The 27083-nt window shown below is 53.3% G+C and overlaps 11 protein-coding genes across 11 annotated transcripts; 5 read left to right on the forward strand and 6 right to left on the reverse strand.

The window, feature by feature from the left end:
• Window positions 1–1707: 1707 nt before the first annotated feature.
• BO97DRAFT_458945 (uncharacterized protein) lies at window positions 1708–3141 on the forward strand. Its single transcript, XM_025699260.1, has 3 exons — window positions 1708–1915; window positions 1966–2402; window positions 2500–3141. The coding sequence occupies exons 1-3, from the start codon at window positions 1780–1782 to the stop codon at window positions 2644–2646; spliced, it is 720 nt and encodes a 239-aa protein (XP_025555112.1). The 5' UTR covers window positions 1708–1779; the 3' UTR covers window positions 2647–3141.
• Window positions 3142–4351: 1210 nt separating this feature from the next.
• On the reverse strand, window positions 4352–6692 carry BO97DRAFT_440552 (Zn(II)2Cys6 transcription factor; the record flags this gene model as incomplete). Its single annotated transcript, XM_025698089.1, has 4 exons — window positions 6453–6692; window positions 5921–6395; window positions 5460–5866; window positions 4352–5411 (listed from the first exon to the last, which is right to left on the reverse strand). The coding sequence occupies exons 1-4, from the start codon at window positions 6617–6619 to the stop codon at window positions 4352–4354; spliced, it is 2109 nt and encodes a 702-aa protein (XP_025555113.1). The 5' UTR covers window positions 6620–6692.
• Window positions 6693–7193: 501 nt separating this feature from the next.
• BO97DRAFT_475549 (DUF3632 domain-containing protein) lies at window positions 7194–8370 on the reverse strand. The gene is made up of 2 exons (XM_025700417.1): window positions 7896–8370; window positions 7194–7841 (listed from the first exon to the last, which is right to left on the reverse strand). The coding sequence occupies exons 1-2, from the start codon at window positions 8239–8241 to the stop codon at window positions 7285–7287; spliced, it is 903 nt and encodes a 300-aa protein (XP_025555114.1). The 5' UTR covers window positions 8242–8370; the 3' UTR covers window positions 7194–7284.
• Window positions 8371–9168: 798 nt separating this feature from the next.
• On the forward strand, window positions 9169–9956 carry BO97DRAFT_458962 (uncharacterized protein; the record flags this gene model as incomplete). The annotated part of the gene is made up of 2 exons (XM_025699261.1): window positions 9169–9469; window positions 9573–9956. 2 exons carry the CDS (start codon window positions 9169–9171, stop codon window positions 9809–9811), a joined length of 540 nt encoding a protein of 179 aa, XP_025555115.1. The 3' UTR covers window positions 9812–9956.
• Window positions 9957–10300: 344 nt separating this feature from the next.
• On the reverse strand, window positions 10301–13817 carry BO97DRAFT_431709 (MFS transporter; the record flags this gene model as incomplete). The annotated part of the gene is made up of 6 exons (XM_025697501.1): window positions 10301–11377; window positions 11441–11505; window positions 11551–11757; window positions 11821–11877; window positions 12742–13433; window positions 13492–13817. The coding sequence occupies 6 exons, from the start codon at window positions 13815–13817 to the stop codon at window positions 10301–10303; spliced, it is 2424 nt and encodes an 807-aa protein (XP_025555116.1).
• A 677-nt stretch (window positions 13818–14494) lies between these two features.
• On the forward strand, window positions 14495–16267 carry BO97DRAFT_468099 (CocE/NonD family hydrolase; the record flags this gene model as incomplete). The annotated part of the gene is made up of 1 exon (XM_025699714.1): window positions 14495–16267. The coding sequence occupies one exon, from the start codon at window positions 14495–14497 to the stop codon at window positions 16265–16267; it is 1773 nt and encodes a 590-aa protein (XP_025555117.1).
• A 674-nt stretch (window positions 16268–16941) lies between these two features.
• BO97DRAFT_383846 (aspartate--tRNA ligase MSD1) lies at window positions 16942–19300 on the forward strand. The gene is made up of 3 exons (XM_025693388.1): window positions 16942–17231; window positions 17303–18009; window positions 18070–19300. Exons 1-3 carry the CDS (start codon window positions 17018–17020, stop codon window positions 19198–19200), a joined length of 2052 nt encoding a protein of 683 aa, XP_025555118.1. The 5' UTR covers window positions 16942–17017; the 3' UTR covers window positions 19201–19300.
• Window positions 19301–19445: 145 nt separating this feature from the next.
• Window positions 19446–21362, reverse strand: cox10 (protoheme IX farnesyltransferase). The gene has a single exon (XM_025693389.1). It carries the CDS (start codon window positions 21313–21315, stop codon window positions 19705–19707), a length of 1611 nt encoding a protein of 536 aa, XP_025555119.1. The 5' UTR covers window positions 21316–21362; the 3' UTR covers window positions 19446–19704.
• A 170-nt stretch (window positions 21363–21532) lies between these two features.
• Window positions 21533–22685, forward strand: BO97DRAFT_403156 (putative monosaccharide-P-dolichol utilization protein). The gene is made up of 2 exons (XM_025694670.1): window positions 21533–22276; window positions 22340–22685. Exons 1-2 carry the CDS (start codon window positions 21650–21652, stop codon window positions 22628–22630), a joined length of 918 nt encoding a protein of 305 aa, XP_025555120.1. The 5' UTR covers window positions 21533–21649; the 3' UTR covers window positions 22631–22685.
• On the reverse strand, window positions 22295–23990 carry med8 (RNA polymerase II mediator complex subunit MED8). The gene is made up of 2 exons (XM_025693390.1): window positions 23618–23990; window positions 22295–23446 (listed from the first exon to the last, which is right to left on the reverse strand). The coding sequence occupies exons 1-2, from the start codon at window positions 23740–23742 to the stop codon at window positions 22726–22728; spliced, it is 846 nt and encodes a 281-aa protein (XP_025555121.1). The 5' UTR covers window positions 23743–23990; the 3' UTR covers window positions 22295–22725.
• A 1032-nt stretch (window positions 23991–25022) lies between these two features.
• Window positions 25023–25996, reverse strand: BO97DRAFT_315708 (uncharacterized protein; the record flags this gene model as incomplete). Its single annotated transcript, XM_025691264.1, has 3 exons — window positions 25023–25333; window positions 25394–25633; window positions 25693–25996. Coding segments are annotated over 3 exons (855 nt in total), but the record flags the coding sequence as incomplete, so codon positions are not given.
• Window positions 25997–27083: the final 1087 nt, after the last annotated feature.

Below are 27083 nucleotides of genomic sequence, written 5' to 3' on the forward strand. Positions count from 1 at the left end.
TCAAGCCATATCAACATACTCGGAAATAAACAGTTTATCAAAAAGAATAGCTCTGGCCAAACTGTGTCATCCCTTAAGGATGCATCCGCTTCTAAATGATGGTCTCCTATAATCAATAGATGAGATAGCTATATCTCTAACAGCCTTAATATATTTATTAAGAAAATCTGTAATCTTAATTATATAGAAAGGTTTCCTCTTAAAATTTTTGATTTTATAGTCTTCTTCATAATTAATATGTATTAGTATATATCATAAGCTAGTGATCTTTAAGTGTTAGTTATAATAAGTTTATATATGTCATGGATAACCCACGCAACCCAACCATTATTATGACGAAACGCCCATGTTGCGACTGCTGGAGAGTCGATACGTCAATGACTTAGCAGAATCTGTATCTTAAATAGCCAGGCCTTACTATAACTTAGGAAGGCAAGGATTAGTCTATGTCTATACGATACCAGTACTTTGATTCTACACCTAGCTGACCTTTTCTCTTTACAATTTATATAATATCTAAAAAGTATACTCTGTGATTGTCGGGTATAAATACTACTATTTGGCTTATTTCTGTCTAGATGTGAGATCTGCTGAATTTGGAACTATTTGAGAATTCACCAAAATCAAGTGTTTTCAGCTGCCCACCTTTCGCAGGCACTGATTTTTTGTCAATAAAGAGCGTAAAGCCCACTCGCAGGCCTCAGCTTCTACAGGTACATATAGGGTGGAGATTTCCTAAATGTCAGAATTCTTCCCAGTTGGACATGAAACATCTACTGACCTGGATTAGATTCAAGTCATGATGAATGATTCCCCAGAAAATGTTTTGAATAAGTCGAGAAGATCTCAATGCGAACTTATTCGGATTTACCATCAAAGCTTGCGTCGTTCCTCCCCAATGGCTAGGATAGATCAATAAAACAAAGAGCCATCTCCTGTGCCTCTCCCTTCATTCGAGTCCATGATTTCAACAAAAACGTGGCTTCGTGTCAAGGTGAAGTATTTTCTGATCATCACTCATTCACTTATCAGTTGTCAGCAAACAAGACGTGGTAGTATGATATCGATTGATGGATATTGCCCCAAGGCTGTGGAGTACATCACATCCTCACTTAACGCCACAATTTCAGTCTCGCTGCTCCCCCCTCAAACTATGAAGGAAGTCTTTTGTGATTTCAAATAGTACTTTGAAATCTTTGCGAAGCAAGCTTAGCAGTCCGTGAGCCGGCCGGAAAGGGGAACAAAGGCCTAGGAGCATAATTAGCAGAGTTTATTGATGTTAAACAATGCCGTACCTTCTTCACAACAATCCCACCAAGGCAGGGACAGGCAGTGCCAATCGAGTTTCACCGCCGCGAGCTTCAACAGAAATGAGTCCTTAATCTTATCTCTACGCGAATGGCACATGATCTAAATATCTTAGAAATCTCATCTTGCTTCAGCATTTGTGCAAGTTTGCTTGCAGTCAACCTCGTCATCTTTATGTTGTTCGCGCCAGTACCAATGCTGAGGCACATTCAACCGCCTTGCTCTTTATGTCTGAAGCCACGTTTCTCAACCTCGAATTGTTGCAGACGCGCCACCCTTCTAGCGCTGTCGAAGGCACTCAAATCATCATTTACTACAATGTCCTCAGAAAAATCAACAAAGAGGAGGTCTGATCACTATGATTCGATTCACTCGGTTCAGCAATCTGCACAGCGCAAACCGGAACTCGATCCTCATAAATCACGTTGCCTAGCCTCATCTCTTGTCGACGGCAATCCCATTTGCGTACGCATGGATAAGCTGAACCGTGAGTTCAGTAGAGGCTTCCTGCTTACTATGGATAATGGGTGTGAACTCATCGCAAAGATACCATGCGCACATACAGAACAAGCCTTCCTCGCGTCTGAGGTAGCGACTTCCAAATACCGTATGCTCCATATCCTGTTAGACAAACTCTTTGAAGCTGACATCTTCTAGTACGCCAATATACATCCCTTCCCATCCCGAATGTCCTCGCCTGGAACCCAGATAAAACAAATGAGATTGGTTCGGAATATTTGATCGTAGAGAAGATTTATGGGGTTGCTCTAAAAGACTTATGGGAAAATCTCAGTTCCCTGGATCGCTACAGTATCATCGAGAAGATTGTCGCAATGGAGACTGAGCTTGCAAATCTGGATTTCTCAGCATACGGTGCTCTCTACTTGCGGGGTTCGGTACCTGATCAACCGAAGTATTATCCGCTGGCCTCTGAACGCGACTGTGGTGAATCTTTTTGCGTCGGAGCATTATATAAATTGTCACAAATTGATGACAACACGGAATCGTCTGGAGAGTTGACGTCTTATGGACCTTGTCAGTCTATTTTCCATATCCACGTTATTCTTTTGTATTCGTTATTGGCTATCAAACCTGTACTAACCACCCTTTCACCTCACTATAGGGTCATCTTTTGAAAATTTCGCCCCGTTTTTCGGTCAACAACAAGTGATTGCCCCGAAGATTCGCCAGAGCGTCGAAAACAAGTTCCAAGCTATGACTCAAGTTGATTTCGACCCTATCAATGAAACTAGAGCTCTGCTAGAAAAGGCCTCAATTTTAATATCTATTTTGACCTCAGACAATCGTGTCCAGAGAGTCTCGAAGCCATCTCTATAGCATAGTGGTTTACCTCTTGACAATATCCTGGTTTCTACGACACAGCCTACACATATTCTTGGAATTATCGGTTGGCAGTCTTCTAAAATACTTCCTTTATTTCTACAAGCACAGTTCCCCAAATTTCTTGCAACTCCCAGGTCTCATAAATTTGGGGATCCTATGCCTAGTCTCTCTGGTTTTTCTGAACTCAATCCCGAACAGAAGCAAAGAGTACTTCAGAACCAAGACGCAGCTGCCCGTGCCAGATATTATGAAATGTGTATATCTGAGTACAATAACCCAGTTTATGAGACATTGAATCTTGATCCAAAACTGACTGAATCGTATCGGTACCATGATTTATCCACAGAGAGTGATATACTAGGCCTATACAACTACCTTATCTCTGTCTCGGCAGAATGGGATAGTTTAGGACTATCGGGTGATTGTCCATTTCAATTCACCTCGGAGCAGCTAGTGCAGTTTCAGAACCAGCAAGCTCAGCACAGCGATGCTTTGAACACAAGGAGCTCATAAATCATGACCGTTCCGTTGATGATGAGAGCCAAAAAGTGGCGGACAAGGATGCCAGGGATTTGTGGAAATAGCTTGTTAGGTATACCACTTCACCAGTATGGCATTTGTTATTCAAGGATGATAACAATGTAAGTTAAGCAATCATTGGGCACTTGCAGAAGCACGATTCGAAGCCCAGTAGTTAGGCATAAGTGTTCTATAGTGGTATTATCCGTCCAGGTTCTTCTTGTAGTAGGCAGTACTTACCAGTAGAAGAATAAATTCTGCTAGTAGTAGACTAGGCAGGATTATCTACTTTCAAAGGTCTAAAAAGGAGATTATGACAGTGTTGAATACGTTCTTTGAAGGTAGTCTGGCGATTTTATACTTCTGCCTGCTCTCTCAGTACCTTCTCCTAACCTCTCTTCCCTCCTCAGCGTTCTTTCTTGTCTCCTCTGCCCTCGAAAACAAAGCCTTGTAGTCGACCGGGTCCGATATGGCTGTAGCGAGTGGATGTTTGAGGAGGTTTGATTCTTCTGACGATGTTATGTTATGAACTAAGATTGATTCTAGCCTAAGCATCACCCCTCCCCCAAGGCCGGCAATCCCTGAAATCACCATCACAGAGTTCTCGCAACGCTGGAGAGCGCAGACACCCCATCGGACGAATAATACCACTACCTCATCGCCCGCTTCCCACGGGGCCAATAGTTCGACGTGGAACACCACCCGCAGCGCATCTGCTGCATTGCGAACCTCATCAAGCGCCTCGTGCCGTGATACGTTCTGACCTTCCTGCACGGGCCACAGCGTAACCCGGACTTCTACTGCTGGTTCTTCGCCCAGAGTTTTCCCTAGACCATGGAGACCGTGCCTCGCGGGGTGCCGACCCTTGGCGTCGCGTACTGCTCCGGTAAGCTGTACTTCTACTGATGGGATCCGACCAACAAGGATGTGGAGCAATTCGTCGTGGATAGGCATTGATCTTGGGAAGGAGGATCTCGCCCTTAATTGTTGGGCGCAACCTGAGGCGTTTGAGGGCCCCCTTGATTTGATGAAGCGGTTTCTGGAGCCTTTGGGGTAAGGTTTTGCTTGAAGAGTGAGAGGCAGCTCAGGGATGTATCAGGTGGGGTTTTTTCTTCTTACCTTATCCTTGTATTAAAATCTGCTCTCGGAATGTAATACATTGAACATCTCGGCAATATAACTATGGGACATTATTCGCGAACGCCATTAACGTAGCAGGGTCGATCCACGGCAACGACATATCTATTAGCTCCGACGCCCCGAACAGTTCCTCGAAATATGGGACCGGCGCCGAGTCTGTCGGATAGTTTCCGAACTCGTCCACAGCATCCTCCTGCGCTACCTCACCACTATGAGTAGTGTTCTCGCTTTCGGACTGTTGCACCTCCCAGGGCTTGCTGCTCGAGCCCGAGCCAGCAAACAAAAACCTCAAAGTCGATTCCGTGTCAGCAACAGATGTCCACAAACGCGGCGATGCCATTAACTTCATGATATTGGCGAAGGCCCGCTGGTCAATCTCGTGGCGATGGTACAGAATATCATGAAGATAGGCCAACCGCCGCAGGACGAGCAGGGCACCGTGTCGCGTCTCCGTGTATGACGACTCGAGCATTTGAATGTTAACCAGTATCAATTCTTTGGCCTGGGTGACCTCGGTTGGTGATCGCAGGTGTCCAAAGCAGATCAGGTCCAGACACAGAAAGATACCGGCTGAAACTGCCGAGCACGTCACAGCCCAGAACTTCTGGAAGTGAGGGGTTGGGTCGTGGTATCGACGGTGCAGAATGCTTTTGGCTGCGGATACGGCACTTGTGTGCACTGCATCTTCGTTTGCTTTGGGATTGCCCAGTAACTGAGGGATCAAAGCGACGCTGAGATTTATCCGCCAGGTATCGAGAAGGTTCCACACCAGATACCGCTGTACATCCATCCAGGACGGAGCCTCTACTGTAGACCTAGAGGTGTCCAGACCAGAATAGGAGAGGTGAGGTGGGAAGGAGGACGCTACGGCGTCAATCTCTTCCAAGGACGCCTGCACTGTACGGCTGTTCCATTCTTTGATGGACCTGACAGTGTTCTGCATGGTGGCGGCTAGCTGAGCCATGGCCTTGTGATACTCAAAAGGGGAGGATGGCTCGGCTTCGCTCGAGGATTCTGGAGTACGAGATCCCTCACTGATTTCTAGCGCCGTAGTGAATGAGCCGGGATGGATTGAGATTGGCCGGGACCAGACAGTCATCCTGACGACACTTAGCATGGAGCAACGACAAGAAGGGCTAGTATCTTACCAATCGATAATGACCAGAGTCCACCATAGTCGTCGATAGACGTTTGGATGCGTGTTTGTCTCGGTGTCTCGCAGCAAGGGTGGTATCTCGCAGCCTTCTCCAAGACGATCTATACCGATCAATCGTGCAACGTTCACCGCCAAGCCATGCAGGATATACTCTCGACTCGACTGTCCCAGGTTCTTGTGAACTATATTCAGGATTGCTATCGCTTGCACTGTCGAGATACTGGGCTTACTGATGTAGTCGGCGTGTTCCAGTTCCTTGATAGCAGCTTCGCACCAAATGCGACACAGCTGTGTAGTCATTCGGCTTCGCGAGACTTCCCCTGATGGGCCGGTGAGATAGCTTTCGTGAAAGAATTGGAAGCCCTCGATCATATCATCATTCATGAAATATACCCCTACCTGATGAAGGATAAGTATATAATCGATCATGTGCACACGTAGGATGATACTAACGGTGAGGACACTCAAATACACGGCATTCCAGCCGTGGTTCCTCGAATTCCCAAGACCAATCAATTGATCCCAAAATGCATCATGCTCCTTGGCAAAGACCGTAGGATCCAAAGCACAATGAACCCAGCCCAGATGCTTGAGCGAAAATTGCACAATCACCTCACTCCAGCGCCGAGCGGGCAGAATGAGCAATACATGATCGTCGCGTGGGCGAAGAGTGTCAGCACTATCATTGGGAGATTCAGCTAGAAGCCCAAATGGCAGTCTCTGGAAGTCATTCAAGATCTTCTCCGACGAGTGGGACATGTCTGCTGCGGGGGCTGGTCGAAAGAGTTCCGTCTCGAGTTTCAAGAGCTCTGGTCGTTGGAGGACGGATTCCAGCTGACGGATGCGGGTCTTGAGGCTGAGGTTCTCCTGCACAAGCCTGGAATTGAGGGTTGCCTCACTCTGGTCCGAGTCATCTTCGTCAACGGCACTAGTCGCTAGTCAAAACAGAGATCGATACTGTGATGTGAGAGGCAGACAAGCTTACATGGTCACCTTGCCATGGACCTTGACAACCTCTCGCATGCAAGCCGCAGAGTCACCCCGCCGGATGCATGCATCGCAGGGAATTTTCTTGGAGCACTTGACCTTTCTGCGAGCACACTGTATACATGTTCGGGGCACTCTCTGGGTCTCACGCATTTGCTGCGGCATGAGGAGGCGGGTTACCCGGAACTAGAATCCGAGATTCCAATTTCCGCTAAGCTGTCCCGAGACTTGGCATGAATCGAGTTAGAGTCGTTGATGCCTCATTCATAGATCACAGAGTGGTACGATCGATGCATAAAGGTGCAACAAGATGCAGTGTGCCAGATTGGCTACACCTCGGGCGAGTTCGCGTGAGTTCTAGACGAGGTTTGGGTGCATGTGACCCTTCGGCTCTACTAGCGTATACATAACCGAGATGCATGTGCCGCCGCTTTTAGGAGAGCATCACTCAAGTGCTCTAGAAGCGCTTAGAGATGTCCCTGATCACTTGTTAAGTATACACCTGGTGCTGGGGCTTGCTTGTTCCATCCAACTTCTGACTTCCCTGGATATTCTTGGATGGCCTCTATCCACCATTGCTTTTCTTCCCCTAGTATTCTCTGCATGGAAACGCGTAGTCTGAAATCTATTGATCTACTTCGCTTCGTGCAACAGTTGAAAGAGTGAGACGTCGTCCCAGATGTAATCCTCAAACCGGACATTGAACGCTAAACCAAGGTCAAAGCAGAAATTGCATACTTGTAAATTGTATTTTTCTGAGATCAGATTCTGGCTTCATGTCTCAACCTGGGCAAGGCTGGAAGAACTAAATGCGAATCTAGCAATCAGCATCACAGTGACCCGACCTCTTTCTGCTCAATCTGGCCCATCCATTCGACTGTTTCCTTGGCGATACGCCTTGTCTTCCGGTCCAACGCCGTTACATTGGAGATCCACTCAAACCTCTCTTTCCAAAAGGCCCAGCGCTCCTTGGACCAACCCCCCTGTCCCTTCCACTTGTCATAAGCCGCAATCTCCCTGCCCAACGATCCCTCCTTCTCAAAAATCTCCTTTCCACAGTACCCAATCCACACAGCCGCCGCAGGCACGAACCCGTTTAGCGTCCTAACATCGAGAACCTCGAGCGCCTCGTCTCGCTTCTGGTTGTAGAAGGCTTCTTCATCTTCCTCGATGTCCCGGATGGAATTTTCGACGCGCGGGTGATGGAAGTTCTCCCAGGGGGCATGCTCCAGGGTCTTCCTCAGCACCCACGATCCGCGATTGATCAGGGATCCAAAGCGGTTGGGCCGAGGGAGACGCTGGTAGAATTTGATGGTGAAGATATTCGCATTCACGAAGCGCTGCCGCTCTGCATCGCGCTTCGCCTCGTTAAAACAGTGATCCGCGTCTAGCACAAATTAGCCCCTGTGTCTCGGCGCAGCGTCCTAGGTGATAGACTTACAGTCGTAGGTGAACTCATCCAAATGCATCATGAACCCTTCCAGCCATTGGAACTCACCATCGCAGTCTGGAAGTTGGTGGATGGCGATTAGAAAGTCCACCAGGCGGTCGCACTGCTCCGGAAATCGCTCGACTGCTCCCAGCAGCGTCGACCACAGGTCGCCGTATTGTGGTCGTGGATTCGCCTCCGCGATCACGCGGGACATGCACGCCCTGGCAATGTCAGAGACTGGAGCAGAGGGGTCGAGCAGCAGGGACCGGAAAGCCGTCAGGATTTCTACGCGAGGAGGCCATTCATCGCCCGCCTCTTCGGCCAGAAAAGCTTCATATGCGGATGCCATCGCCATCTTGGTTGGATGTCAGGTTTGAGTCAGAAAAGTGTGATGGTCGCTCTTCCTGGGACGAGAAGAGGTTTATAAATGCTGGATGGAGCGAAGATCAGTTGTTGACGTGGTCTGGTCAGTTTTACTCTAGTGTTCATTTAGGAACTGCTTCCAAGTTAGCGTCTGACTCATCTTATACTAAAGTATGACACTTTCTTTGTTTGCTTGTTGGGGGCTGTTTCTGAACGGCCCCAATTTGGCGCCCTGTCATATTCACTCTGTGCCAATGGACCCTAGTAACGCTATCACGGGTCGCGGGCTTAGCCGCCGCTGGCAGGCTCCCTCGGGATTGGATGATCTATACTATATCTCGGGCGATAGAGCTCGATGCCAATTGTTCCTTCAACAACAACCACGACTCCACGGCTGTTCAGGTGCTCGAACTCACAAGCGACCCAGTGAGTATGTAAGTTTGATGCTGCTCGAGATTTGAGTAATTTCGAGCTCGATGGACACAAGTCATAAGCACATCTTCCACCATCCAGCATCAAACCCATGCCATTTTTTTCGACCCCACGAGAACTACCTCGTCTCAGGACAGACCTGGCAGGGAATATCCCAACTCATATTGATTTCAATGACCCCAACAGCGCAGACCCGACATGGTATACACATGCTGTTGAGGCACGTAGTGCTTCGGCCCCTATGGTCCTTGCATATTGGCCCCCTACGTGGCCAAAAATGAGTTCAGACAGACTCGCAGTAGAACAGCATGATAGAAGATCCAGTACCAAGCAGGAGGTATAAAGACTCTTCAGGGAACTGGGTACTCTGGGAGGAGATTCTCTGTATCACCGCCACCAGCCTCAGCAATCAAGACCGAAGCCAAACCGACATCTTTCTTCCGCATTGACTCTATCATATCGCTCGTTAATCCCCATACAAACAAGGATGCCTTCCATCAAGACCTTCATTTTCCATACTCTGCTGGCCGGAGCCCTCATGAGCCAGTCTGTGCTCGCGTACTATCTGCAGGACCCGAACGCCTCCCTCGAACAGCCCGACATCGTCGAGGATATCGACAAGCGCAGCAACACTGTCCCGAAGCTCTCGACGGCGGAGGTCCCGAGCAAGAGCTACACTTGCCCCCAGACTAGCCGGTACGCAGCGACCACCTACACGGCCGGCCAGCTGAAGAAGGTCTACTTCAGCGCGGCCAAGTTGGCCAATGGGGGCAAACAACTGGGGAAAAGTGAGCACAGGCAATTTGAACCTAATCTTCCCTTCCCTTTCCCTGTTTGCAATGGAATCATAACGTGAGGCCTTGGGATGTCTAATAACAGTGTGAGGGCCAGACAAATACCCCCACCACTACGCCAACCACGAGAATCTGCCTTTCCCCTGTGGCTCCAATATGATGGAGTTCGTGCTGGACCGCGATCACGCCGGAGACGTGTACGGCGGAGACGAAGTCACCACGTTCCCTGATCGACTCATCTTCGAGTACTCCACGACCAGCAAGACGGCCAAAGCCCGGTTCTGCGGCGTCATCCGCCACGGAGACGATGCGTTTGTCAACTGTCTAGCTACTTGAATTTCGTGATGCTGTTGTTTTCACTGTCTTGGATTGACCTGTGTCCTGTCTTGGGGAGACGGATGTATACCATATACCAGTTTCTTACCCTGCCTGCTTGCCTTGGGACATTATGACTCTAGCGCTGGCCACCAGAGAGTCCGAGTGATTGCAGTTTCTCTTTTAGGACATGATGTACTTGGAGTCGCAATTTCGTGACTTTTAAGGTCACGTAGGAATCAATTGAGCTGTATACTTTAATATTGAATCGATCTTTGAGGTAGTCTAGTAGGTATACAGCAGTAGTTGCCAGTAAGGTTTTAAAGGTGAAAGAAGAATTCACCTGATCTCTCCAGCAATGCTGTTCAGTAGGTACTAGTAGTCAATTGAATAAAGAGGTAACCGCTATATGAAACCCCCATATCATGGGAGCACCTGATGACTATGATAGCATAAAACAACACTTCCCTTCATCGAGCTCCATCCTTGAGCTCTCCAGAGGACTCTTGATCAAATCTCAACACTCCTCCCATCGACCGCATACTTCATCGTCATCGCCCTGATCGTGGGTCCGAAAATAAAGACCGGCACGCCCAATGCCGAGATCACGCCCATGATAATAGCACAGATGTTCAGACTGCCCTGAAAGCCCTTCTGGGCGATAAAGCTCGTGATGCCAAACGAAATACCAAAGGAGATCAACCCACGAATCGCACATATCAGTACCAGGATAGGCGCTGCGCGCTCGCCGTAACTATCCAGCGAGTAGGTGAACCCGTTCAACACGATTCCAATGAATCCAAAATACATGCCATTGAAGGTAGTGACGATGGCCCACGAGGACCATTCGGTAGGATGTGAGCCGGCACGGCCGTAGATAATCGCGGAAATGAGCACAACGGCTATGGGAAGTATGATAGGGATGAGACGCATCTCGGGGGCCACAACGCCTCCACGGCGACCGGCGATCCACCGATGCAGGCGATCACCACCATATCCCAAGATAGGCACCATGAGCATGGACACGACGATTTGACCACCCTGGACAAGGCCCAGACTGGTATTCGGGTAGCTGTAGGGGGGTGCGGCGAGCAACGGTGCGTATTCGGTCACACCAATCACATAGATGCCCAGTGCGACGCTGTTCATCAGCACGACCCAGAGAATGTTTGGGAAGAGGATACACTGGGCCATTTGCTTCCAGCAGACAGCCGCGGCGCGCCAGTCTGCAGGACCATGGAAGATCTTCACGCTGTAACGGAAGGTTCGAGCTTTGTAGCGCGTAAAATCTAGAGGGACTGGGTGCTTGGTTGTTGCGTGCACGGTGACGAGTTCTTCACCTTCGTGACGGATGTGGACTCGGCCTTCGAAGGCATCCGTCGGGCGGTCATAGAGGGATTCTGGGACGAAAAGGAAGGCCACTATAAATACAAGACCGCTAGCTATGGCGAAGATCCCGTACCACCAGCGCCAGCCAAGGCTGATGACAAGGTAAGATGTGGCGATTGTCAGGGCCGCGGATCCAATGGATTGGATCGCACTGAACCAGGCAAGCTTGCTGCTGCGCTCGTGGACAAAGTGAATTTCCTGGATCCAGTCAGTTGGTGGCCATTGCCAGGCTTATCTATCAGTCGCCATTGATCTGCTTACCTGAATTATCAGCGGACAAAGGGCTTCTGATTGTCCCGCCGCCAGCGACAGAACGTCTCGTCCGGCTATATGCGATCCCAGACTTCCACTCACGGCGCACCAGATTGAACCTACCGTCAGGATCAAGGCCGAGGCTAGAAATATTGGCCTCCGCCCAACTGCCATAGCCAGTGGCATAGCAATGAAGTTGGCTATTCCCATGAACAGGGTGGGATAGGTCATAAGGTCGTTCGTCCGCGGGTCGTAGTTGTAGTAGGCATGCATCGTCGTAGTGAAAGGACCCATTCCCGACGTCAATAGCACGCCCAAAACAGAGACTGTCTCTCTTCGATGTTAGAACCAGATCCGCAATTGCAGTGTAGTGGCCAGCCATAACTCACACATTCCTAGAACACAGGTAATCACCCACTTGTGCCATTGGGGTAAGTTGAGAGGATCTGCGCACGTCAGTCCACATTCTTCCTGTCATTCAGGAAGCTCTTACCTCGTGGATCTGGTGATGGGGTTGGAATCAACACCACTTCACCATCTTCGACCAGTCTGACTGTGCCAATTGGCTGAGCCGGGTCTACAGTTGCAGGTTTGACCACCTCCTGATGTGTGGCGTCGATATCTTTGGCATCCATGACTGAAGTCTGGGTAGAGCTGAGCATAGACTCGAGGACTCCAAGTCGTTGACCCTACGCCCTCTGGGCAATGAAGATATATCTAGAGACCTTTCTTTCACCTAAGAACATGTTCGCCTCCCAGGTACTAGACCTTACCCCACGGGGTATCCTTGTGCCCCCGCCCCCCCCCTCCCTTGTCATGTAGGGTTGAAGCGTCCAAGGTGTCCATCGGCGTCACCACCGGTGTGGGGAATGGCAAATCGAACGTGGAGCCGAAAGCATATTGGCGAAATTGAAGCGTGGGATTGACATTGCCGGGGAAGTGACTGGTTGAGGGAAATGACAATCTCACCCGAGCTCGCCCGAAGCGGGTTAAGTTCGCTTACCATGGATGAGACTAGAGTCGGTGCACGGGACTCTGGGGTTGGAGGGAGAACAACTGAGAAGGCGGGGGCCACGTGTAGACCCGCCTCACCGTGATCCACATTTGCTTCGTCTAGTTTGACCTCCCGTGTTCGTTTCTCTTAGTCTGGATTGCTTACGGGGAATGGGTGGTTTAGGGGACTACCCGAGGTCCAGAGTGGATGGACATCTACAGGCAGCAGCGGAACAAGATCACCACAAAGTACAATAATTGAACTGAGGAGCAAGAACGGGATATCATTTCAAAAAGTCTCTAATAGGGAACTACACCGGCCAACTTCAACAACTGCTCCGTCCGCTCGGGCTTCGTGATGGGCTCATCTCTTTCCAAGGGATCTGGTCTCTCCTGCCCATCGACAGTCACCGTCGCCTTGCCATGGGTATACAAATTTGTGTGCGGCCAATGGGTCGTTGTTTCGTAGTGCTCAAACAGCTCCGTCTTCTTCTGGCGGTCCTCCTCCGACATCCACTTCGCCGGCGTGTAGGTAGCGTAGACGATAGTGCGCACGACGTCCGACTCTCCAAACTGCGCCCAGTGAATCTGCCGCGAGTCCCAGATGATCAAGTCGCCCGGTTCGGCGCACACCTTGATCAGCTCGCAGCCGCGTGCGCGGTACCACTCGAGATTCTCCTCTGAGAACGGATGGAAGTCCTTGTGTTTGGCGGTGCGCCATGGCGTGGGCCCCGTCACCGGGTTCTCAGCGAAGAAGTCATCGAACAGGGGAGCCGAGCCCTTCATCACGACCAGGCCGCCGTCGTCGGGTCCCGCGTTGGACAAATTCACAATGCCCTGCACGCAGACCATACCCCGTCGCTCGGGGGCTTGGTCGACGTGAGGCCAGGGCTTGGAGTCGTACTCGCCAACGATCGATTGCGGAAGGGTAATGTTCACGGTGTCGAAGGAGACGACCAGCTCGTCGGTCTCCCACAGTTTGGCGAAGGGAGCGATCACGCCGGGTTCACTATTCGAGTAATGTCAGAGTCGAGCGAGGGGAGTGACTGAACCTGAGCGCTACTAACCACCGGACGTCCCAGACGTATTTCTCGTGCGCTGCGGAGAAGTGGAGGTACATTCCTCCCTTCCAGCTCTGAGGCAGGTTTTCCTTCTTCCAGGTGGATTTATCGTTGCGGTCGAAACCAAGGCCGAAAGACTCGAGCCAGTCCAGAGCCCGGCTCTGGTATTTCTGGGCGCGTTCGGGGGTCAAGGCGCCTTTGATGACGGCGTAACCGTCACGGAAGAAGGCGTCGCGGAAATCGCCATACTGGGTATCTTGTTTCTGGGTCGACTGGAGTTTGGTTGGCGCAACCGATGTGACCTCAGGCGTATCGATGCGCGAGGGAGCCATGATGAGGGGAAGGTATGTAGCACTGGATGAAGATAGGCTATGAGGATATGCGTAAGTCAAAGCGCACTGCCTTGTAGGGTGGGAGGCTCAGTGACGGTTGGAGGACACCGTCCTTTTCTATGACTTCTTCTGGGTCATGCCATTCTGATTATAGTCCGACCCGGCACATCTTGGTACCAGAGAATCAACGCTTGAGCTTGCCATCCTCCGAAGCGCTCAAACTTGGTTTCCCAGATCCAGTTCGTCTAGTGTCTCTGCTGAATGTGGAGTGGTCAGCAGGGTTGGCATTGCTGGAGAAGTGGAGACTCGAGAGTTTGGGGGGAGACTGATGATCATCTCACCCGAGCTCGCCCGGGGTGGGTGCTTCTGCTTATCGAAAAGAGACTAGATCTTGCCAAAGCGATGCTTGAGAGCCATTCATGAAGGTGCATTCAAGTAAGCAAGATAGACAACTGCCTGAACTCGGCCGAGGTGGCGAACGGTGCACTTTACGCAACAGCCTCGGCCAGCATGAAATGTCCACAACCCGGGCAACAACTGACTCGGAATACACTGCAACCCCTCAAGCTCGAGTTCCAGTGGAGCTCGTCTGCGTGGAATCGCAGATGTGGGGGACTATGACTCCCTCAAAAGAAGGGTGCGCCCTCAGTGATCTACGAACAACAGTGCCAATCGAAATGCCTTCCCCCGTCCCTATCGCAACACGCCCGATCAACAAGCCCACCGTGGGCAGAAACAATTATCAGCCCTTTGGCTTCCGCGAGGAAACCCTCCCTCAGGGATGGAGTCAAGACGGCTCACGTCCGCTGCCATGCGACATTCATGCCTCTCACGACCTGGGAATCAAAGTCCGTGACGGAAGCACACTCTATTGCGACATCTATCGCCCCGCCAACACTGACAAGCCAGTACCTGCGATCCTGGCATGGAGTCCCTTTGGGAAGAAGTTCAACGGCATCACATTACTGAAGTTCTTGCCATGGGGTCTAGGAATCCCGAAAGGCGTTCTCAGCGGCCTGGAGAAGTTCGAGGGGCCCGATCCAGCCGAGTTTGTGCCTCGCGGGTTCGCAATAGTCAACGTTGACGCTCGCGGATCGGGTGACTCAGAAGGCACGGTGGGGATTATGGGAACGCAGGAGGCCGAGGACGGTTACGACGTGATTGAGGCCATCGCCAAAATGTCTTGGTGCAACGGAAATGTCGGGCTGGCCGGCAACTCTCACTTAGCCATCGTTCAGTGGTTTATCGCTGCATTGCGGCCGCCATCTCTGAAAGCCATCGCCCCCTGGGAGGCATGCAGTGATCTCTACCGAGAGCAGTTCGTCCGGGGCGGTGTGTTCGATGCCGGCCTGTTCGACTGGATCATCGACCACAATATCCAGGGCCACGGCGGTGTCGAGGACTTCCATGAAATGTATCGACGCAATCGAACCGCGGACACCTTGTATTGGAAGGACAAACGGCCGGATATGAGCAAGATCGAGATCCCGGCCTATATCACGGCTTCCTACACCAGCTTCGTGCACACGATGGGCTCCCTGCGTGGATGGCTTCAGATTTCATCTTCAGACAAGTGGCTGCGGCTATGCCCCTGGCAGGAATGGTATGACATGTGGAACTGCAGGGACTCCGCTGCTGAGCTGGCTTCCTTCTTCGATCACTACCTGAACGGCGCCAGCAACGGTTGGGAGCAGACCCCGAGGGTTCGAACCACCATCTTGCGGTTCAATCAGGATCCATTGTCCGACATTGTCGAAGAGGACTATCCGATCCCACGCACAGAGTATCGAAAATTGTACTTCCATGCCGATGGTGCTCTTCGGGCTGATGCTCCTACCGACATCTCATCTCTCTCATACAACTCGGAGAAGTATCAGGATTGCGCAAGCTTCACCTACACGTTTCCAACCCGCAGCCGGTTGGCAGGCATCCCAAAAGCGGTGGTATACATGTCCTGTCCTGATTTCCACGACCTAGACGTCTATGTGCTGGTCCGCAAACTCGACGCACAAGGAAAGCCACTGCTCAACTTGAACATCCCCTGGTCTTCCATTGCGGAGCATGGTGTCAGTCCAGACAACGTCGATAGCCTCTCCCCGCGGGAGAAGACCAATCTCATGTTCCACGTGGGCTCTCTGGGCATCCTGCGGGCGTCTCGACGCGCGATCGATCGCTCCAGATCATTGCATGAGAATTTTCCCTTCCATCCTCATGATCGGGACGAATATGTCAATCCCGGCGAGATTGTGAAATTGGAGATCGGTATCTGGGCGATGGGAGTGGAGTATGAAGCCGGAGAGAGTGTGCGAGTCGAGGTGCATGGGAATAGCCCACTCTTGCGGGGAGAGTTCAAGGAGGACGGCGAGTTCCAAGATTTGGCGTCGCACGGGACTCACGTCGTTCATCTTGGTGGAGAGCAGTCTTCGCATATTATATTGCCGTTTGTTTGAGGCTGGGATGTGTGAATATAGAGAGCAGCATAATTAATGTGATCACAAAAACATGACAAGCTACGGGAATGTATATTATGCTGGTATGAGAATCAAAGGAATCAGAAACATGAAGATTATTATTATTTATCAAGGGTATATGGTTGTGAGTGTTGGGTGATTTGGGATATGAGCAAGCAACGGAGAGCCCTCTCATGCGCGTACGACAAGCGTACATCAAGGGTCATACCGACACTTGCAGGGACACCACCAAGTAATATGTGAATCAGAGATGCCTTCATCGCGTCCGTGAATAACAAGGTAAGGTGTGCCGAACGCCTTTCTCAGCCTCGCTCCATCCCGGAGGTCCCAGCAGCCCTTAAACCCCGAAAGGAGAGCCAGCCAGGTTCCAAGAGGAGAGATGATCGAAAGATACACGCTAGGCTTTCATCATCTAAAGGAGAAATGTTAGTGACCGCTGTGGACTGGGATCGGCAAAGGTAGCACTCACTTTAATAAAACTTGGAAGGATGAAGAAGAAAATAAAGAGACGGCCGGAGAATCCCAATTTTGTAGTGGGCGGCATGCCACTAGGCTGAATCGAGAAAGCGGAAAGAGAGCATCTGCCGGTCATTACCGCCTTGTGATGTGAAGCCATCGGCTCGTCATTCCACTTCTTGTCGCTGCGCAAACACCTCATAGCTTGCAATTCGACGTCAATTGATCCCTCAACTTTGAGAGAATTGCTTCTGGGGTCTTTGGGAACTCATCATGTTCTTGTCTCGGGCGGTACGATGCCCACCGCAGCTCCGCGCCAGCTATGTCGAGATTTCCAACTACTTCCGCGGCCGACGGCCGGCGTTCAACCGAACATTCTACGCTCACAGCTCGCCTCTGCGAGCGCCCCATGGCATTCAACCTCCTCCGGAGCAGTCAGACGCTGATAAGTCTGCTTCTGCTGCGCTAGCGAGCTTCAAAAAGTCCAGTAAGCGATCTAGATTGCCCCGCTATGCGATTCTATCTATTGCGACAAGCGCTGACCGTCAATTGTTCCAGTCGAATTCCCGTCCCCGACATATGACTTCGAAACATTCTTACGCACAGCCCAACCCGGTCAAGAGGTTGTACTCCAAGGCTACGTCAGCAGTCGCAGAGAGCTCTCCAGCAAGCTCGCATTCATCCGTCTGAGGGACCCGACCCTGAAACACAGCGTGCAAGTTGTCTCAACTCAGAAGAGCGGAACATTTGCTGCGGCCAAAGCAGTGCGCACGCACAGTCCGGTGGTCATCAAGGGCACAGTTCAGAAGAAGCAAGCGAAGGATGCCGAAATGGCCGAGAAGGATCCGTGGGAGATTGTCCTGACCGAGATCCAAGCCCTAAACGAGTTCCCGAAAGACATCGTTCTGACTGGCGAACACGCCCACCCACCAAAGCACCGACACCTACAACTACGATCCAGCGACGAGCTACGGGACGCGCTGCGATTCCGGGCCGAGGCCCGCAACGTCTGCCGACAGGAGCTGGAACAGGCCCGGCCAGGCTTCGTGGAGATTGAAACGCCGATGCTCTTCAAGTCCACGCCCGAGGGCGCTCGCGAGTTCCTGGTCCCGTCGCGCAAGCGTGGCCTGGCATATGCGCTGCCGCAGAGCCCGCAGCAGTACAAGCAGATCCTCATGGCCAGTGGAATCCCGCGCTACTTCCAGTTCGCGCGGTGTTTCCGCGACGAAGACCTCCGCGCGGACCGACAGCCGGAATTCACGCAGGTATGCTCTTTCCTTCTCCTCCTGCTTTAAAGCATCCCAGCTGACCACCGCAACACAAAGCTGGATCTCGAGATGTCCTTCGCCACCGGCAACGACGTCATGCAGGTCGTCGAAGGCGTGATCCGTCGGCTCTGGTCTGAGCTGATGCCGGAGCCGGCGCCCTCGGGCCCCTTCCGCCGCATGCCCTACCAGGAAGCGATGAGCCGGTACGGCTCCGACAAGCCCGACACACGATACGGGATGGAGATCTCACGGATCGACTACCTCCTGCCGGTGGACCTAGTCCAGAAGATCACGCCGCTTACGGACCCGGTGGTGGAAGTCTTCAGGCTCGAAGGCAACGACAACGACCCGGCCGCGACGCAGGAGTTCATCACGCGCTTCCTGGACTCACCGGAAGGCGCGCCGTTCAACGAGAACCCAGACGGCGGACCGGGGATCTTCGTGGTGGACGCGAAGAAGCCGCTGAGCGGGCTGCAACCGTTCGGGTTCGAGGCGGCGGAGCACCTGGAGACGACGCTGGGGATCGAACACGGCGACCTGGTGGTGATCCAGGCGCGGGCGCAGGGGTCGCTGACGGGCGGGTCGACGGCGCTGGGCAACCTGCGGCGGGCGCTGCACGCGGCGGCGGTGGCGACGGGGTTCAAGCCCGCGCCGCCGGGCTTCGAGTTCATGTGGGTGGTCGACTTCCCGCTCTTCACGCCGGCGGCGGAGGACTCGGCCGAGGAGCCCGGCCAGGGCGGCGCGGCGGGCTTCTCGGCCACGCACCACCCGTTCACCGCGCCCAAGTCCGCCGCCGACGTCGACCTGCTGACCTCCGCCGACCCGACGCAGGCCACCGCCGACCACTACGACCTGGTTGTCAACGGCGTCGAGCTGGGCGGCGGCAGTCGCCGTATCCACGACGCCGCCGTCCAGGAGTTCGTCTTCCGCCACGTCCTTCGCATGCCCGACCACCGCATCGCCGACTTCGCCCACCTGCTCGAGGCCCTGCGCGCCGGCTGCCCCCCGCACGCCGGCTTCGCCCTGGGCTTCGATCGCCTCGTCGCCGTCATGCTCGGCAAGGAGTCCGTCCGCGATGTCATCGCCTTCCCCAAGATTGGCAAGACCGGCGAGGACCCCATGGTCAAGGCCCCCAGTCCTATCAGCGAGGAGGCTGCCAAGATCTACCATCTGTCGGTGAAGGAGTGATGGGGTGGTCTGGGCTTGTATCTTAGCTTTAGACCGGGGGGGAAAACCCATGTTCCCGTTCTTGGACGGTACCTTGCTACGGGGTAACAGACTGTATTATACCATTGTATTTGTTAGAATAGACATCTTCACTTCATGCATTGTCCAGACCTGATCAGGCATGAGACCTATCCCCTTCGTCAAAGCGATATCTACCTACATCACCAAATCATTTGATTCACCCCAGAGTAAAGATATCATATCTCGGAGTAGCAGCAGTTGTTATACAATACAAAGACTCAAAACAGAGCAGAAACATTAACGCCGTCCGCATTCCAATAGACAAAAAGACAGGGAATCTAAATACATCACATTCGGTAGAAACAACAACGAAAAAAAAAGAGTGGACAGATCAGGATATAACCCCAACCCATGCCAAGATCATCTATAATGTGATTTTCTGTTTTACACGGTTCTCAGTCTGAGCCAATTGGACGAGATACCAAAGCCTCAGGATCGGTCATCTCAAGCTCGAGAAGCGACATGCGTTGGTTGAGCAGAAGCAGAAGCAACAGCAGTAGCAGCGACCTCCTCTTCCTCGTCCAGATAGATGTAATCGGCCTCATCGTCCTCTGGGTCCTCGGGCTGTCCGAACGCTTGTCGCCACACGCCGTCCCAGAGACCCTTCTTGGTAACCAGGCCGCCGACCAGCAAGACCGGTAGCTGCCAGATGCTGGCCCAGAAGAGACCGCGCGCGCTACCCTGGCCGCCCTGATACTTCCAGAAGCGGTAGGCCTCCTTGACGAGCCAGGCGTTGGCGAGGGAGCTGCTGACCAGGAAGCCGTGGCCGACGACGCCGACCCACCACAGGCCGATGGAGATGGGGAACATGAGGACGGAGTAGCGCAGGGCGACGCGCGCGTTCATGGCCGGGTTCTTCCAGCACAGCATCTTGTAGCCGGCGCGCTTGTATTCGTCGCGGATGGTGTGCGACAGGGCGTTGAAGTGGGGGAATTGCCATGCAAAGAGGATGCCGCCGAGCAGCCAGCCGCCGATGCTGTCCTCGCTGAAGAGCATGTCGCGCCAGGTGTCGTGGCCCGGCGTCGCCGTCTGGCCGGCCGCGGCGACCCAGCCCATCAGTGGCGGAATACCGCCAACGATGGCACCGACCCAGGTGTTGATCACGTGGATGCGCTTGAGAGGGGTATAGATGAAGCCGTAGAGGATGATATTCCCCGCGGAGAGGGCCGTTACCGTGGGGTTGGTGCCGAAGTAGAGCAGGCCCAGCCCGGAGACGGCGGTTGCGATCGCGAAGAGCACCGCCCCGCGGCGCGAGACGAGGCCGCGGACGAGCGGGCGGTTGCGGGTTCGCGACATCAGGGCATCGTACTTGGGTTCAAGGTACATGTTGATGGTGTTGGCGCAGCAGCTGGAGAGGAAAGTTCCGGCTGTCAGGTAGAGGAATGTGAGGGTGGAGGTGGAGAGGGTAGGGAGCGGGGCCATGGACGGGTCCAGGGCGAGGAGAGTCGAGATCGGGTACATGCCGTAGGCTGCGGTCGTGCTCAGCACGACCAGCACAGACAGACGGGGTTTGCAGAGAGCGAGAAAGGCCGCCATCTTGCGGCGCGGGGACGTGGTGGGCAGGGCGGAGGAGATCGCTGACAGCTGTGCGGAGGCGTCGGGGGGGATGACATGTTCTGCTTCGGGGTCGCCTGCTGCAGCTTCATCCTTCAATCGTTTCCTTCGGCGGTGAGGGAGCTCTGGCGACGTGGGTTCGGAGGTAATTGAGACGGGGGAAGAGGATGAGGATGAGGTCGAGTGGTGGTCCGATGCTGGTTGGCGGACTGAGGAGTCGGGTTGAGCGGTGGCATTGTTGGTCGAGAAGGAGGACAACAGATTGCTCTTGCTTGCTGCAGAATCCTCGGTGCGATTGGCCGAGAAATAGGAGCGGTGGAGAGATGCAGGAGCGGATTGAGAATCGGCGGTGCCGGAGCTGGAGCGGGACGACGAGATGAAGCCGCGGAGACCGGCTGCGGAGAAACGCGGTGGTGAGCGTCTCAAGAGGCCCTGGGATGCGATTCGACCGGCATCGCGAGTCGGTCCTACCGCTCGCAAGGAGCAGCGGAGGAGACTCATGACGAGGAGGCGAGGCGAGGCAGCAGATGCCGGGAGGGAAGTGTCTGGGAAGCAGAACAACAGCCGCAGGATGGAATGAACATTGGATGAATTGAAGCCGAAGCGGGAAAGGTTGTGGTGCGGGCAGCGACAGCGACCACAACTGCAGCTGCATCGATCGGTGAGATTCGACTTGATTGTCATCTTGTCATCCGCCTCTTTATTTTCGCCGCTGTGCTGTCCGTCCATTCTTCTTTTCTCCCTCCTGTCCCACACTCTTCCCCCATTTCAGAAGGGCAAACCCCCTCCCACATACTTCTCCGCGCTTCATCACCATCACCCCACCCTTCTCAACATGGACGTCCTCCAAAAATCCGTCCTGGACCCTCTCCAGCCCGTGCTCCGTCCGATCGTCTCAGCCGTGCCCGAACCCGTCCACGATGCGATCGTCTCGCTAATCGGCCAATCCTGCCACAACGCCCTGGTGGTCGACCTGGACGTCAGCAAAGACCCGGCATGCACCTCGCTGGCCATCTCCAAGGCGCTGGGCATCGCGATCGTCGGGGCCAGCGCCATCGTCAAGGTGCCGCAGATCCTGAAGCTGATCGGTTCGCGCTCGTCGGCCGGCGTGTCGTTCGTCTCGTATGCGCTGGAGACGGCCAGCCTGCTCATCACGCTGTCGTACAGCGTGCGCAACCAGTTCCCCTTCAGCACCTTCGGCGAGTCGGCCTTGATTGCCGTGCAGGACGTCGTGGTGGGCGTGTTGGTTCTGGTGTTTGCAGGTCGGTCCGCCGCGGCGGCGGCGTTCGTGGCGGTCGTCGCGGCCAGCGTGTATGCCTTGCTGTTCGACCAGACGCTCGTGGATGCGAAGACAATGTCGCTGCTGCAGGCTGGTGCGGGCGCGCTGGGTGTGGCCAGCAAGGCGCCGCAGATCTACACTATCTGGCGGGAAGGTGGCACTGGCCAATTGAGTGCTTTTGCCGTAAGTGCTGGATGACTTCACTTCGATTTCTGGAGGACTACAGCTAAATAAACATTGAACCAGGTCTTCAACTATCTCGCCGGCTCGCTGTCGCGCATCTTCACGACCCTGCAAGAGGTGGACGACAAGCTGATTCTGTACGGTTTCATTGCGGGCTTCTCGCTGAACTTGATCCTGGCGAGCCAGATGCTGTACTACTGGAACAGCCCGGCCAAGTCGCAGGGCAAGAAGACCAAGGGCAAGCCCATCGCCAGTGCGACGAGCACCTCGACCCCGAAGCCAACAGCCACAAGCTCCGGAATCTCGTCGCCCAAGCCGTCGGGCAAGACCCCGACCACGCGGAGACGGGGTTAATAGCTTCACTTCTATATCCTTTTTTCAAAAGCATAATCCAAAGCCAAGCTCTTCCGCGCATTTTAATCCCACCTCCACCCGTAATATAACCCACCTCACCTCTGCCCCGGCACAACACCAACAGTCATAAACCGTAGAATATCCTCCAACGGCACCTCCGGCGCAACCGCCTTCAACTGCCCAGGATGACTGGAAGGAGCAGCGGGCGCAATATCAAACTCAACGCCGGTAGCCCCAGCCCCAGACCTCCTCCTAACCCCAACAACCTCCATCTCATCCGGCTCTCCCTCCCCCTCAACATCACTTTCCTCGTCCTCTTCACTTCCACTCTCATCCTCATCATCCTCGAGCACCCTGCGCAACCCAGTGACAACATTCGCAATCCCACTTTCTCTCTCCTCCAACGTAAAATTCCCGCCCCAGTTCCTCCGCCGCGCCTCCAGGTTAGCCTCAACAGGCGCCCAATCCCACAGCTCCGATAGCGCCGCAAGATCATCCAGCGGTTTATTCCCATCGTTATCGCCGGAATACCCGGACGGATAACCCCCGTAGGGGGGATGATCAGAGGAAGAAGAAGAAGGTGGAAGTAACGCGCCGCCGGCCTTGCGGCCTCGCGCGACCCAGTCCTCGACGCGGGGGTCGAGTTTCGTGCGGAGAAGCTGCTCGAGGGCGACGGTGTTGGTGGGGTTGCGGGAGGGGTAGGAGGGGGCTGGGTAGGCGACGAGGGTGGAGAGGAGGTCGCGGTTGTCGGAGAGGTGGTCGGAGATGGTTAGGAGGTTGTTGGAGATGATTGTTGCTTGGGATTGGAGGGAGGTCCTTTTTATTATTGATTGGGTTAGTGAAGGTAGAAGATAGAGGGGCTGTGGAGTGATGAAACATGGGCTCGGGAGGGGTGTAGTGTATAGGGTGTGAATGGGATCCATATGTATAGCTGAACAGATGGTACAACCCGAATAACTTGATAACCGGCAGCAAAGGTTGACATACCAAGAAGGAAGCGGATCACTCTGGTTCAAACTGGTGATTAATGAGGCCAGGGAATGCGTGAGCTGAACAAGTCGTTGGCGGGACTGCTCCAGGGTTTTGATCTGGTCTGGCGTGAGGGTGGACATTATGTTCTTGGTTGGTTCTTTTGCTTCTTGGGGTATATACACAGCAGTGAATCCGAAAAGTGAGAGAAGGATGAAGAAGCAGTGAGAGCACTGCTGGACTGAAATCAATCAAGATGGAGAAGTTGCGCGCGGCGGAGTGTGAGGGGGAAGTTGGAGTTCGTTTTACGCGGAGAGAGACAGAGAGAATCAACTAAGGTTAAGGTGCTTCTGCCTCAGGTATCCACCTCCCTCCCGCTTATCGCTCCCCCATGTCTATACTCTCATCTCTCATGTGTATGCAGGCAGACAGCGGAAAAACAAAGAACAGATACTTACCCTGAAAATCCTGGCGCCTAGTTCTCCGTCTTATTCTCACCACTCATCATCCCCCTCTATTCTGATAATCTCCCCCGTGGCTACGCCATGAAACGCGCTTCCCCCTCGCCCAACCACTCATCGTCCTCCAAAATCCCGTGTTTATTTATAGACCCCCTGCATTGATTCTGCAGGTCAGTTCACAAACCTCCCCCCCGCGCTTAATGCCCAGCTTATCACTGGGGGCCTCACGGGAAGGGGAGATATAAACCCACCTTTCTGCTGTCAGTCTTGCGAGGGAGCGTTTCAGGGTCTTTCTTGCGTCTCTCCACCCTCTTGTTTATCCACTTGTGGGACTCGCCTCTCATACTAGTATCTTCACTGCGCGTCTATTCTCGAGAGAACCATGACGCACACATTACTCATCACTCGCCCAAGAATTCAGGGTACATGATCGACTAGATTATGTGCATTACTCGAAGGAGAGGGGGTATACAAGACATGCTCCTTGCGATGATCCATCCGATCCGCTCATCATAAACATCGTCAGAGATACAAACATACCAGAAACAACAAATACAACCTCGACTCGGTAGCGTCCCCACGTGCAGACCACCCAGGAATGTCGCTGACCTCAACCATTGAGGTCATCGCTTGAGATTGAGGGTGCCCCCTTTTGGTTGCAGTGTTTGCAGTATCACAATCCAGGAAGCCTATGACTTCAAATCAGACGGGATAGGGAAAACCTCCCCAGGCCCCTTCCCCTTCTCTTGCGGGGACAATCCGCCTTGCATCGCCACAGTCGTCTCCTTTACCTGTTGCTTGGAGTACCCCACCATCTGGCTGCGACCATCATTATCCACAAACTGGAAGCCAGATCCTTCTTGATGTGGTTGCAGCTGCGGCTGCGACTGCGGCTGCGGCTGTTGCTGCTGATACGCCCCGGGCGGGTACATCTCCTGTGGAGAATACGCTGGACCAGTCCACGGATGCTCCGCAGCCAGGGTTTTCCACCGCTGCTGCTCGGACGCTCGCTCTCGGCGGACACATCTCCGCCGCCAGCCAAGACAGAAGAAGATACCCAGCACGAGCAGACAGACAAAAATCACAAAGCCCATCACCGGAAGTCCAATCAGCGTCGCTAGCCGGTAGTTGACCGGGTCATGCGCCGTGCTGTTGAGCAGGTCCGACGAGTAGAAGGGCAGCTGCACCTCCGAGAAGATATCAGACGGACTGATGGGGAAGGCCGTATCGATGGGCACGGGGAAATGGCACTCATAACGCATCGCTTCTAAAACTGATCATCGGAGTTCCGTTAGTGACTTCACTTTTCAATCGAGGTCAAGAGATTACACACAGTTGGCCAGATATCCTTGGGTGCTTGTCCGGTTGTAGCAGTTACTGCAGGTGTCGATGTGGTTGTCGGCGAATTGCCCTGTGGCGCAATAGGCCCGCAGGTTGTTCTGATTCGGATGCAGCAGCTCAAACTCGAATACGGGACTCAACCCAAGGCACGACACCAGACAAGGCGTCGAGACCGTGTCCACATCCTCCGGATACCCGTAGACACAGGTATCGAATGCAAATCGGAGGTTATCTGGGCGCGATTCACGGTTAGCGCCCAAGCAAATTGCACATACCGGGGGTAAGACTTACAAAGACCCCAACTGAAGTCACTGATCTGGGTTTTAGTATCGGTGTAATTACTCTGTAGTTCACAAGACACGCATTCTTGGAATTTCCGGCCGGTATCGGTGGTGTTGTACGACTCGTCCAGACAGACGATTTCGGAGGACGTGGTGTTGGTCGGATTGCTACAGACGTCATAGCACGGTGACCCGTATGTGGCGTACAGAGCCGCGACCGGTGAAGCCAGGTAGGTCAATAACAGCAACAGTGCTGCTGCTGCTGCTGCCCAGGTGGACGTAGATCTAGGGCTCGGGCCCCGCGATTCAGACATCATGCTGGGCTCTTGGTACTGGATCGCTGGATCGCCCTTGTGGTCTGGACGGCCGATTACCGGTCTACCTTACAGCCAAACAAATGGAGATGCTGAGTGCCGGGAGGTCGACCGATCCAGCATCGAACTCACCGCACGGCAGAGGGGAGAGATAGTGACAGGAAGTGGAAGGATTCAAGAACCGAGAGCAAAGATGGGGAAGAGCGTGCACCGGGCACGGGGGGAGACGAAGGGTAGAAATGGCGATGCGGATCCCAGGAGGCAAGACAAGCTCTTCGGTTGGACGGCATGGATCGAAGTCATGATGGGATTGATAAAAGGTACTGACTGGCGATGAGGAGAACCACCGTTCCGTGCCGGATCACCATGCGTTGGTTGGTAGCGCTGGCTCACTGGCTATAGCTGAATGAGTATGGCCAGGTTGAACCAGGATGGGCAAAAACCACCTCCGGTTGATCTGGGCGCTAAGTAGCGCTCTCCAAGCCAGGCAGTGGGATAAATCGGGGGGGAAGTGATCACCGTGTGATGGGACGACTGTGACTGTGACATGTAGTGCAGAAGCTTGCAGTCCCGGGAAAGTGTATGATCCAGTGGGATTAGCCAGCACTGCACCTATAAGCACTTCATCTGCCTCTCAGCTTGCGGGGTTCGGCGCTTGCAGACAGCCTCACATTGGACAAAATACAGCTTGCCATAACATGCATTCACTGAATCCTCTTTGCTTCCAACCATGGCTGGCTTTGTCCGGAGGGTGTGATCGGTAAATTGGATCGGATCGATTATTGTTCTCCGCCGGAAATGCGACCTGGAGGCCCGGGAGAGACCACCCCTCCTCACGCACGATAGCCACCCCGAACAATAGTAGGCAAGAATATTAAAACGCCTCCCAAGCAGACAAGCAGAAGCAAACAACTAATTACACAACGCCACAATGCAGGTTTAATCGGCGGAATAACCCCCCCGCGAGCCATAACATATGCCTCTCAACCAGCGAGAAATAGAGTCATGCCAGTCCAATTTGGCGCTCGCTATCAGTCCTGGAGTGTGGCCCAAAAACAAAAAAAAAAAAAAAAAAAAAAAAAAAAAA

Source organism: Aspergillus homomorphus (genome assembly GCF_003184865.1).
Source record: "Aspergillus homomorphus CBS 101889 unplaced genomic scaffold BO97scaffold_4, whole genome shotgun sequence".
In the NCBI taxonomy this organism is placed as follows: domain Eukaryota; kingdom Fungi; phylum Ascomycota; class Eurotiomycetes; order Eurotiales; family Aspergillaceae; genus Aspergillus; species Aspergillus homomorphus.

Coding starts and splice junctions, on each gene's coding strand:
- BO97DRAFT_458945 (XM_025699260.1), top strand. CDS start 1,780: ATGGATAAGCTGAACCGTGAGTTCAGTAGAGGCTTCCTGCTTACTATG. Junction 1,916..1,965: donor GGTAGCGACTTCCAAATACC/GTATGCTCCATA, acceptor GACATCTTCTAG/TACGCCAATATACATCCCTT. Junction 2,403..2,499: donor CGTTATTGGCTATCAAACCT/GTACTAACCACC, acceptor AAGATTCGCCAG/AGCGTCGAAAACAAGTTCCA.
- BO97DRAFT_475549 (XM_025700417.1), bottom strand. CDS start 8,241: ATGGCGATGGCATCCGCATATGAAGCTTTTCTGGCCGAAGAGGCGGGC. Junction 7,842..7,895: donor GGATGAGTTCACCTACGACT/GTAAGTCTATCA, acceptor AATTTGTGCTAG/ACGCGGATCACTGTTTTAAC.
- BO97DRAFT_383846 (XM_025693388.1), top strand. CDS start 17,018: ATGTTCTTGTCTCGGGCGGTACGATGCCCACCGCAGCTCCGCGCCAGC. Junction 17,232..17,302: donor AGCGAGCTTCAAAAAGTCCA/GTAAGCGATCTA, acceptor CAATTGTTCCAG/TCGAATTCCCGTCCCCGACA. Junction 18,010..18,069: donor GACAGCCGGAATTCACGCAG/GTATGCTCTTTC, acceptor CGCAACACAAAG/CTGGATCTCGAGATGTCCTT.
- cox10 (XM_025693389.1), bottom strand. CDS start 21,315: ATGAGTCTCCTCCGCTGCTCCTTGCGAGCGGTAGGACCGACTCGCGAT.
- BO97DRAFT_403156 (XM_025694670.1), top strand. CDS start 21,650: ATGGACGTCCTCCAAAAATCCGTCCTGGACCCTCTCCAGCCCGTGCTC. Junction 22,277..22,339: donor GCCAATTGAGTGCTTTTGCC/GTAAGTGCTGGA, acceptor ACATTGAACCAG/GTCTTCAACTATCTCGCCGG.
- med8 (XM_025693390.1), bottom strand. CDS start 23,742: ATGTCCACCCTCACGCCAGACCAGATCAAAACCCTGGAGCAGTCCCGC. Junction 23,447..23,617: donor AGTGATCCGCTTCCTTCTTG/GTATGTCAACCT, acceptor AATAATAAAAAG/GACCTCCCTCCAATCCCAAG.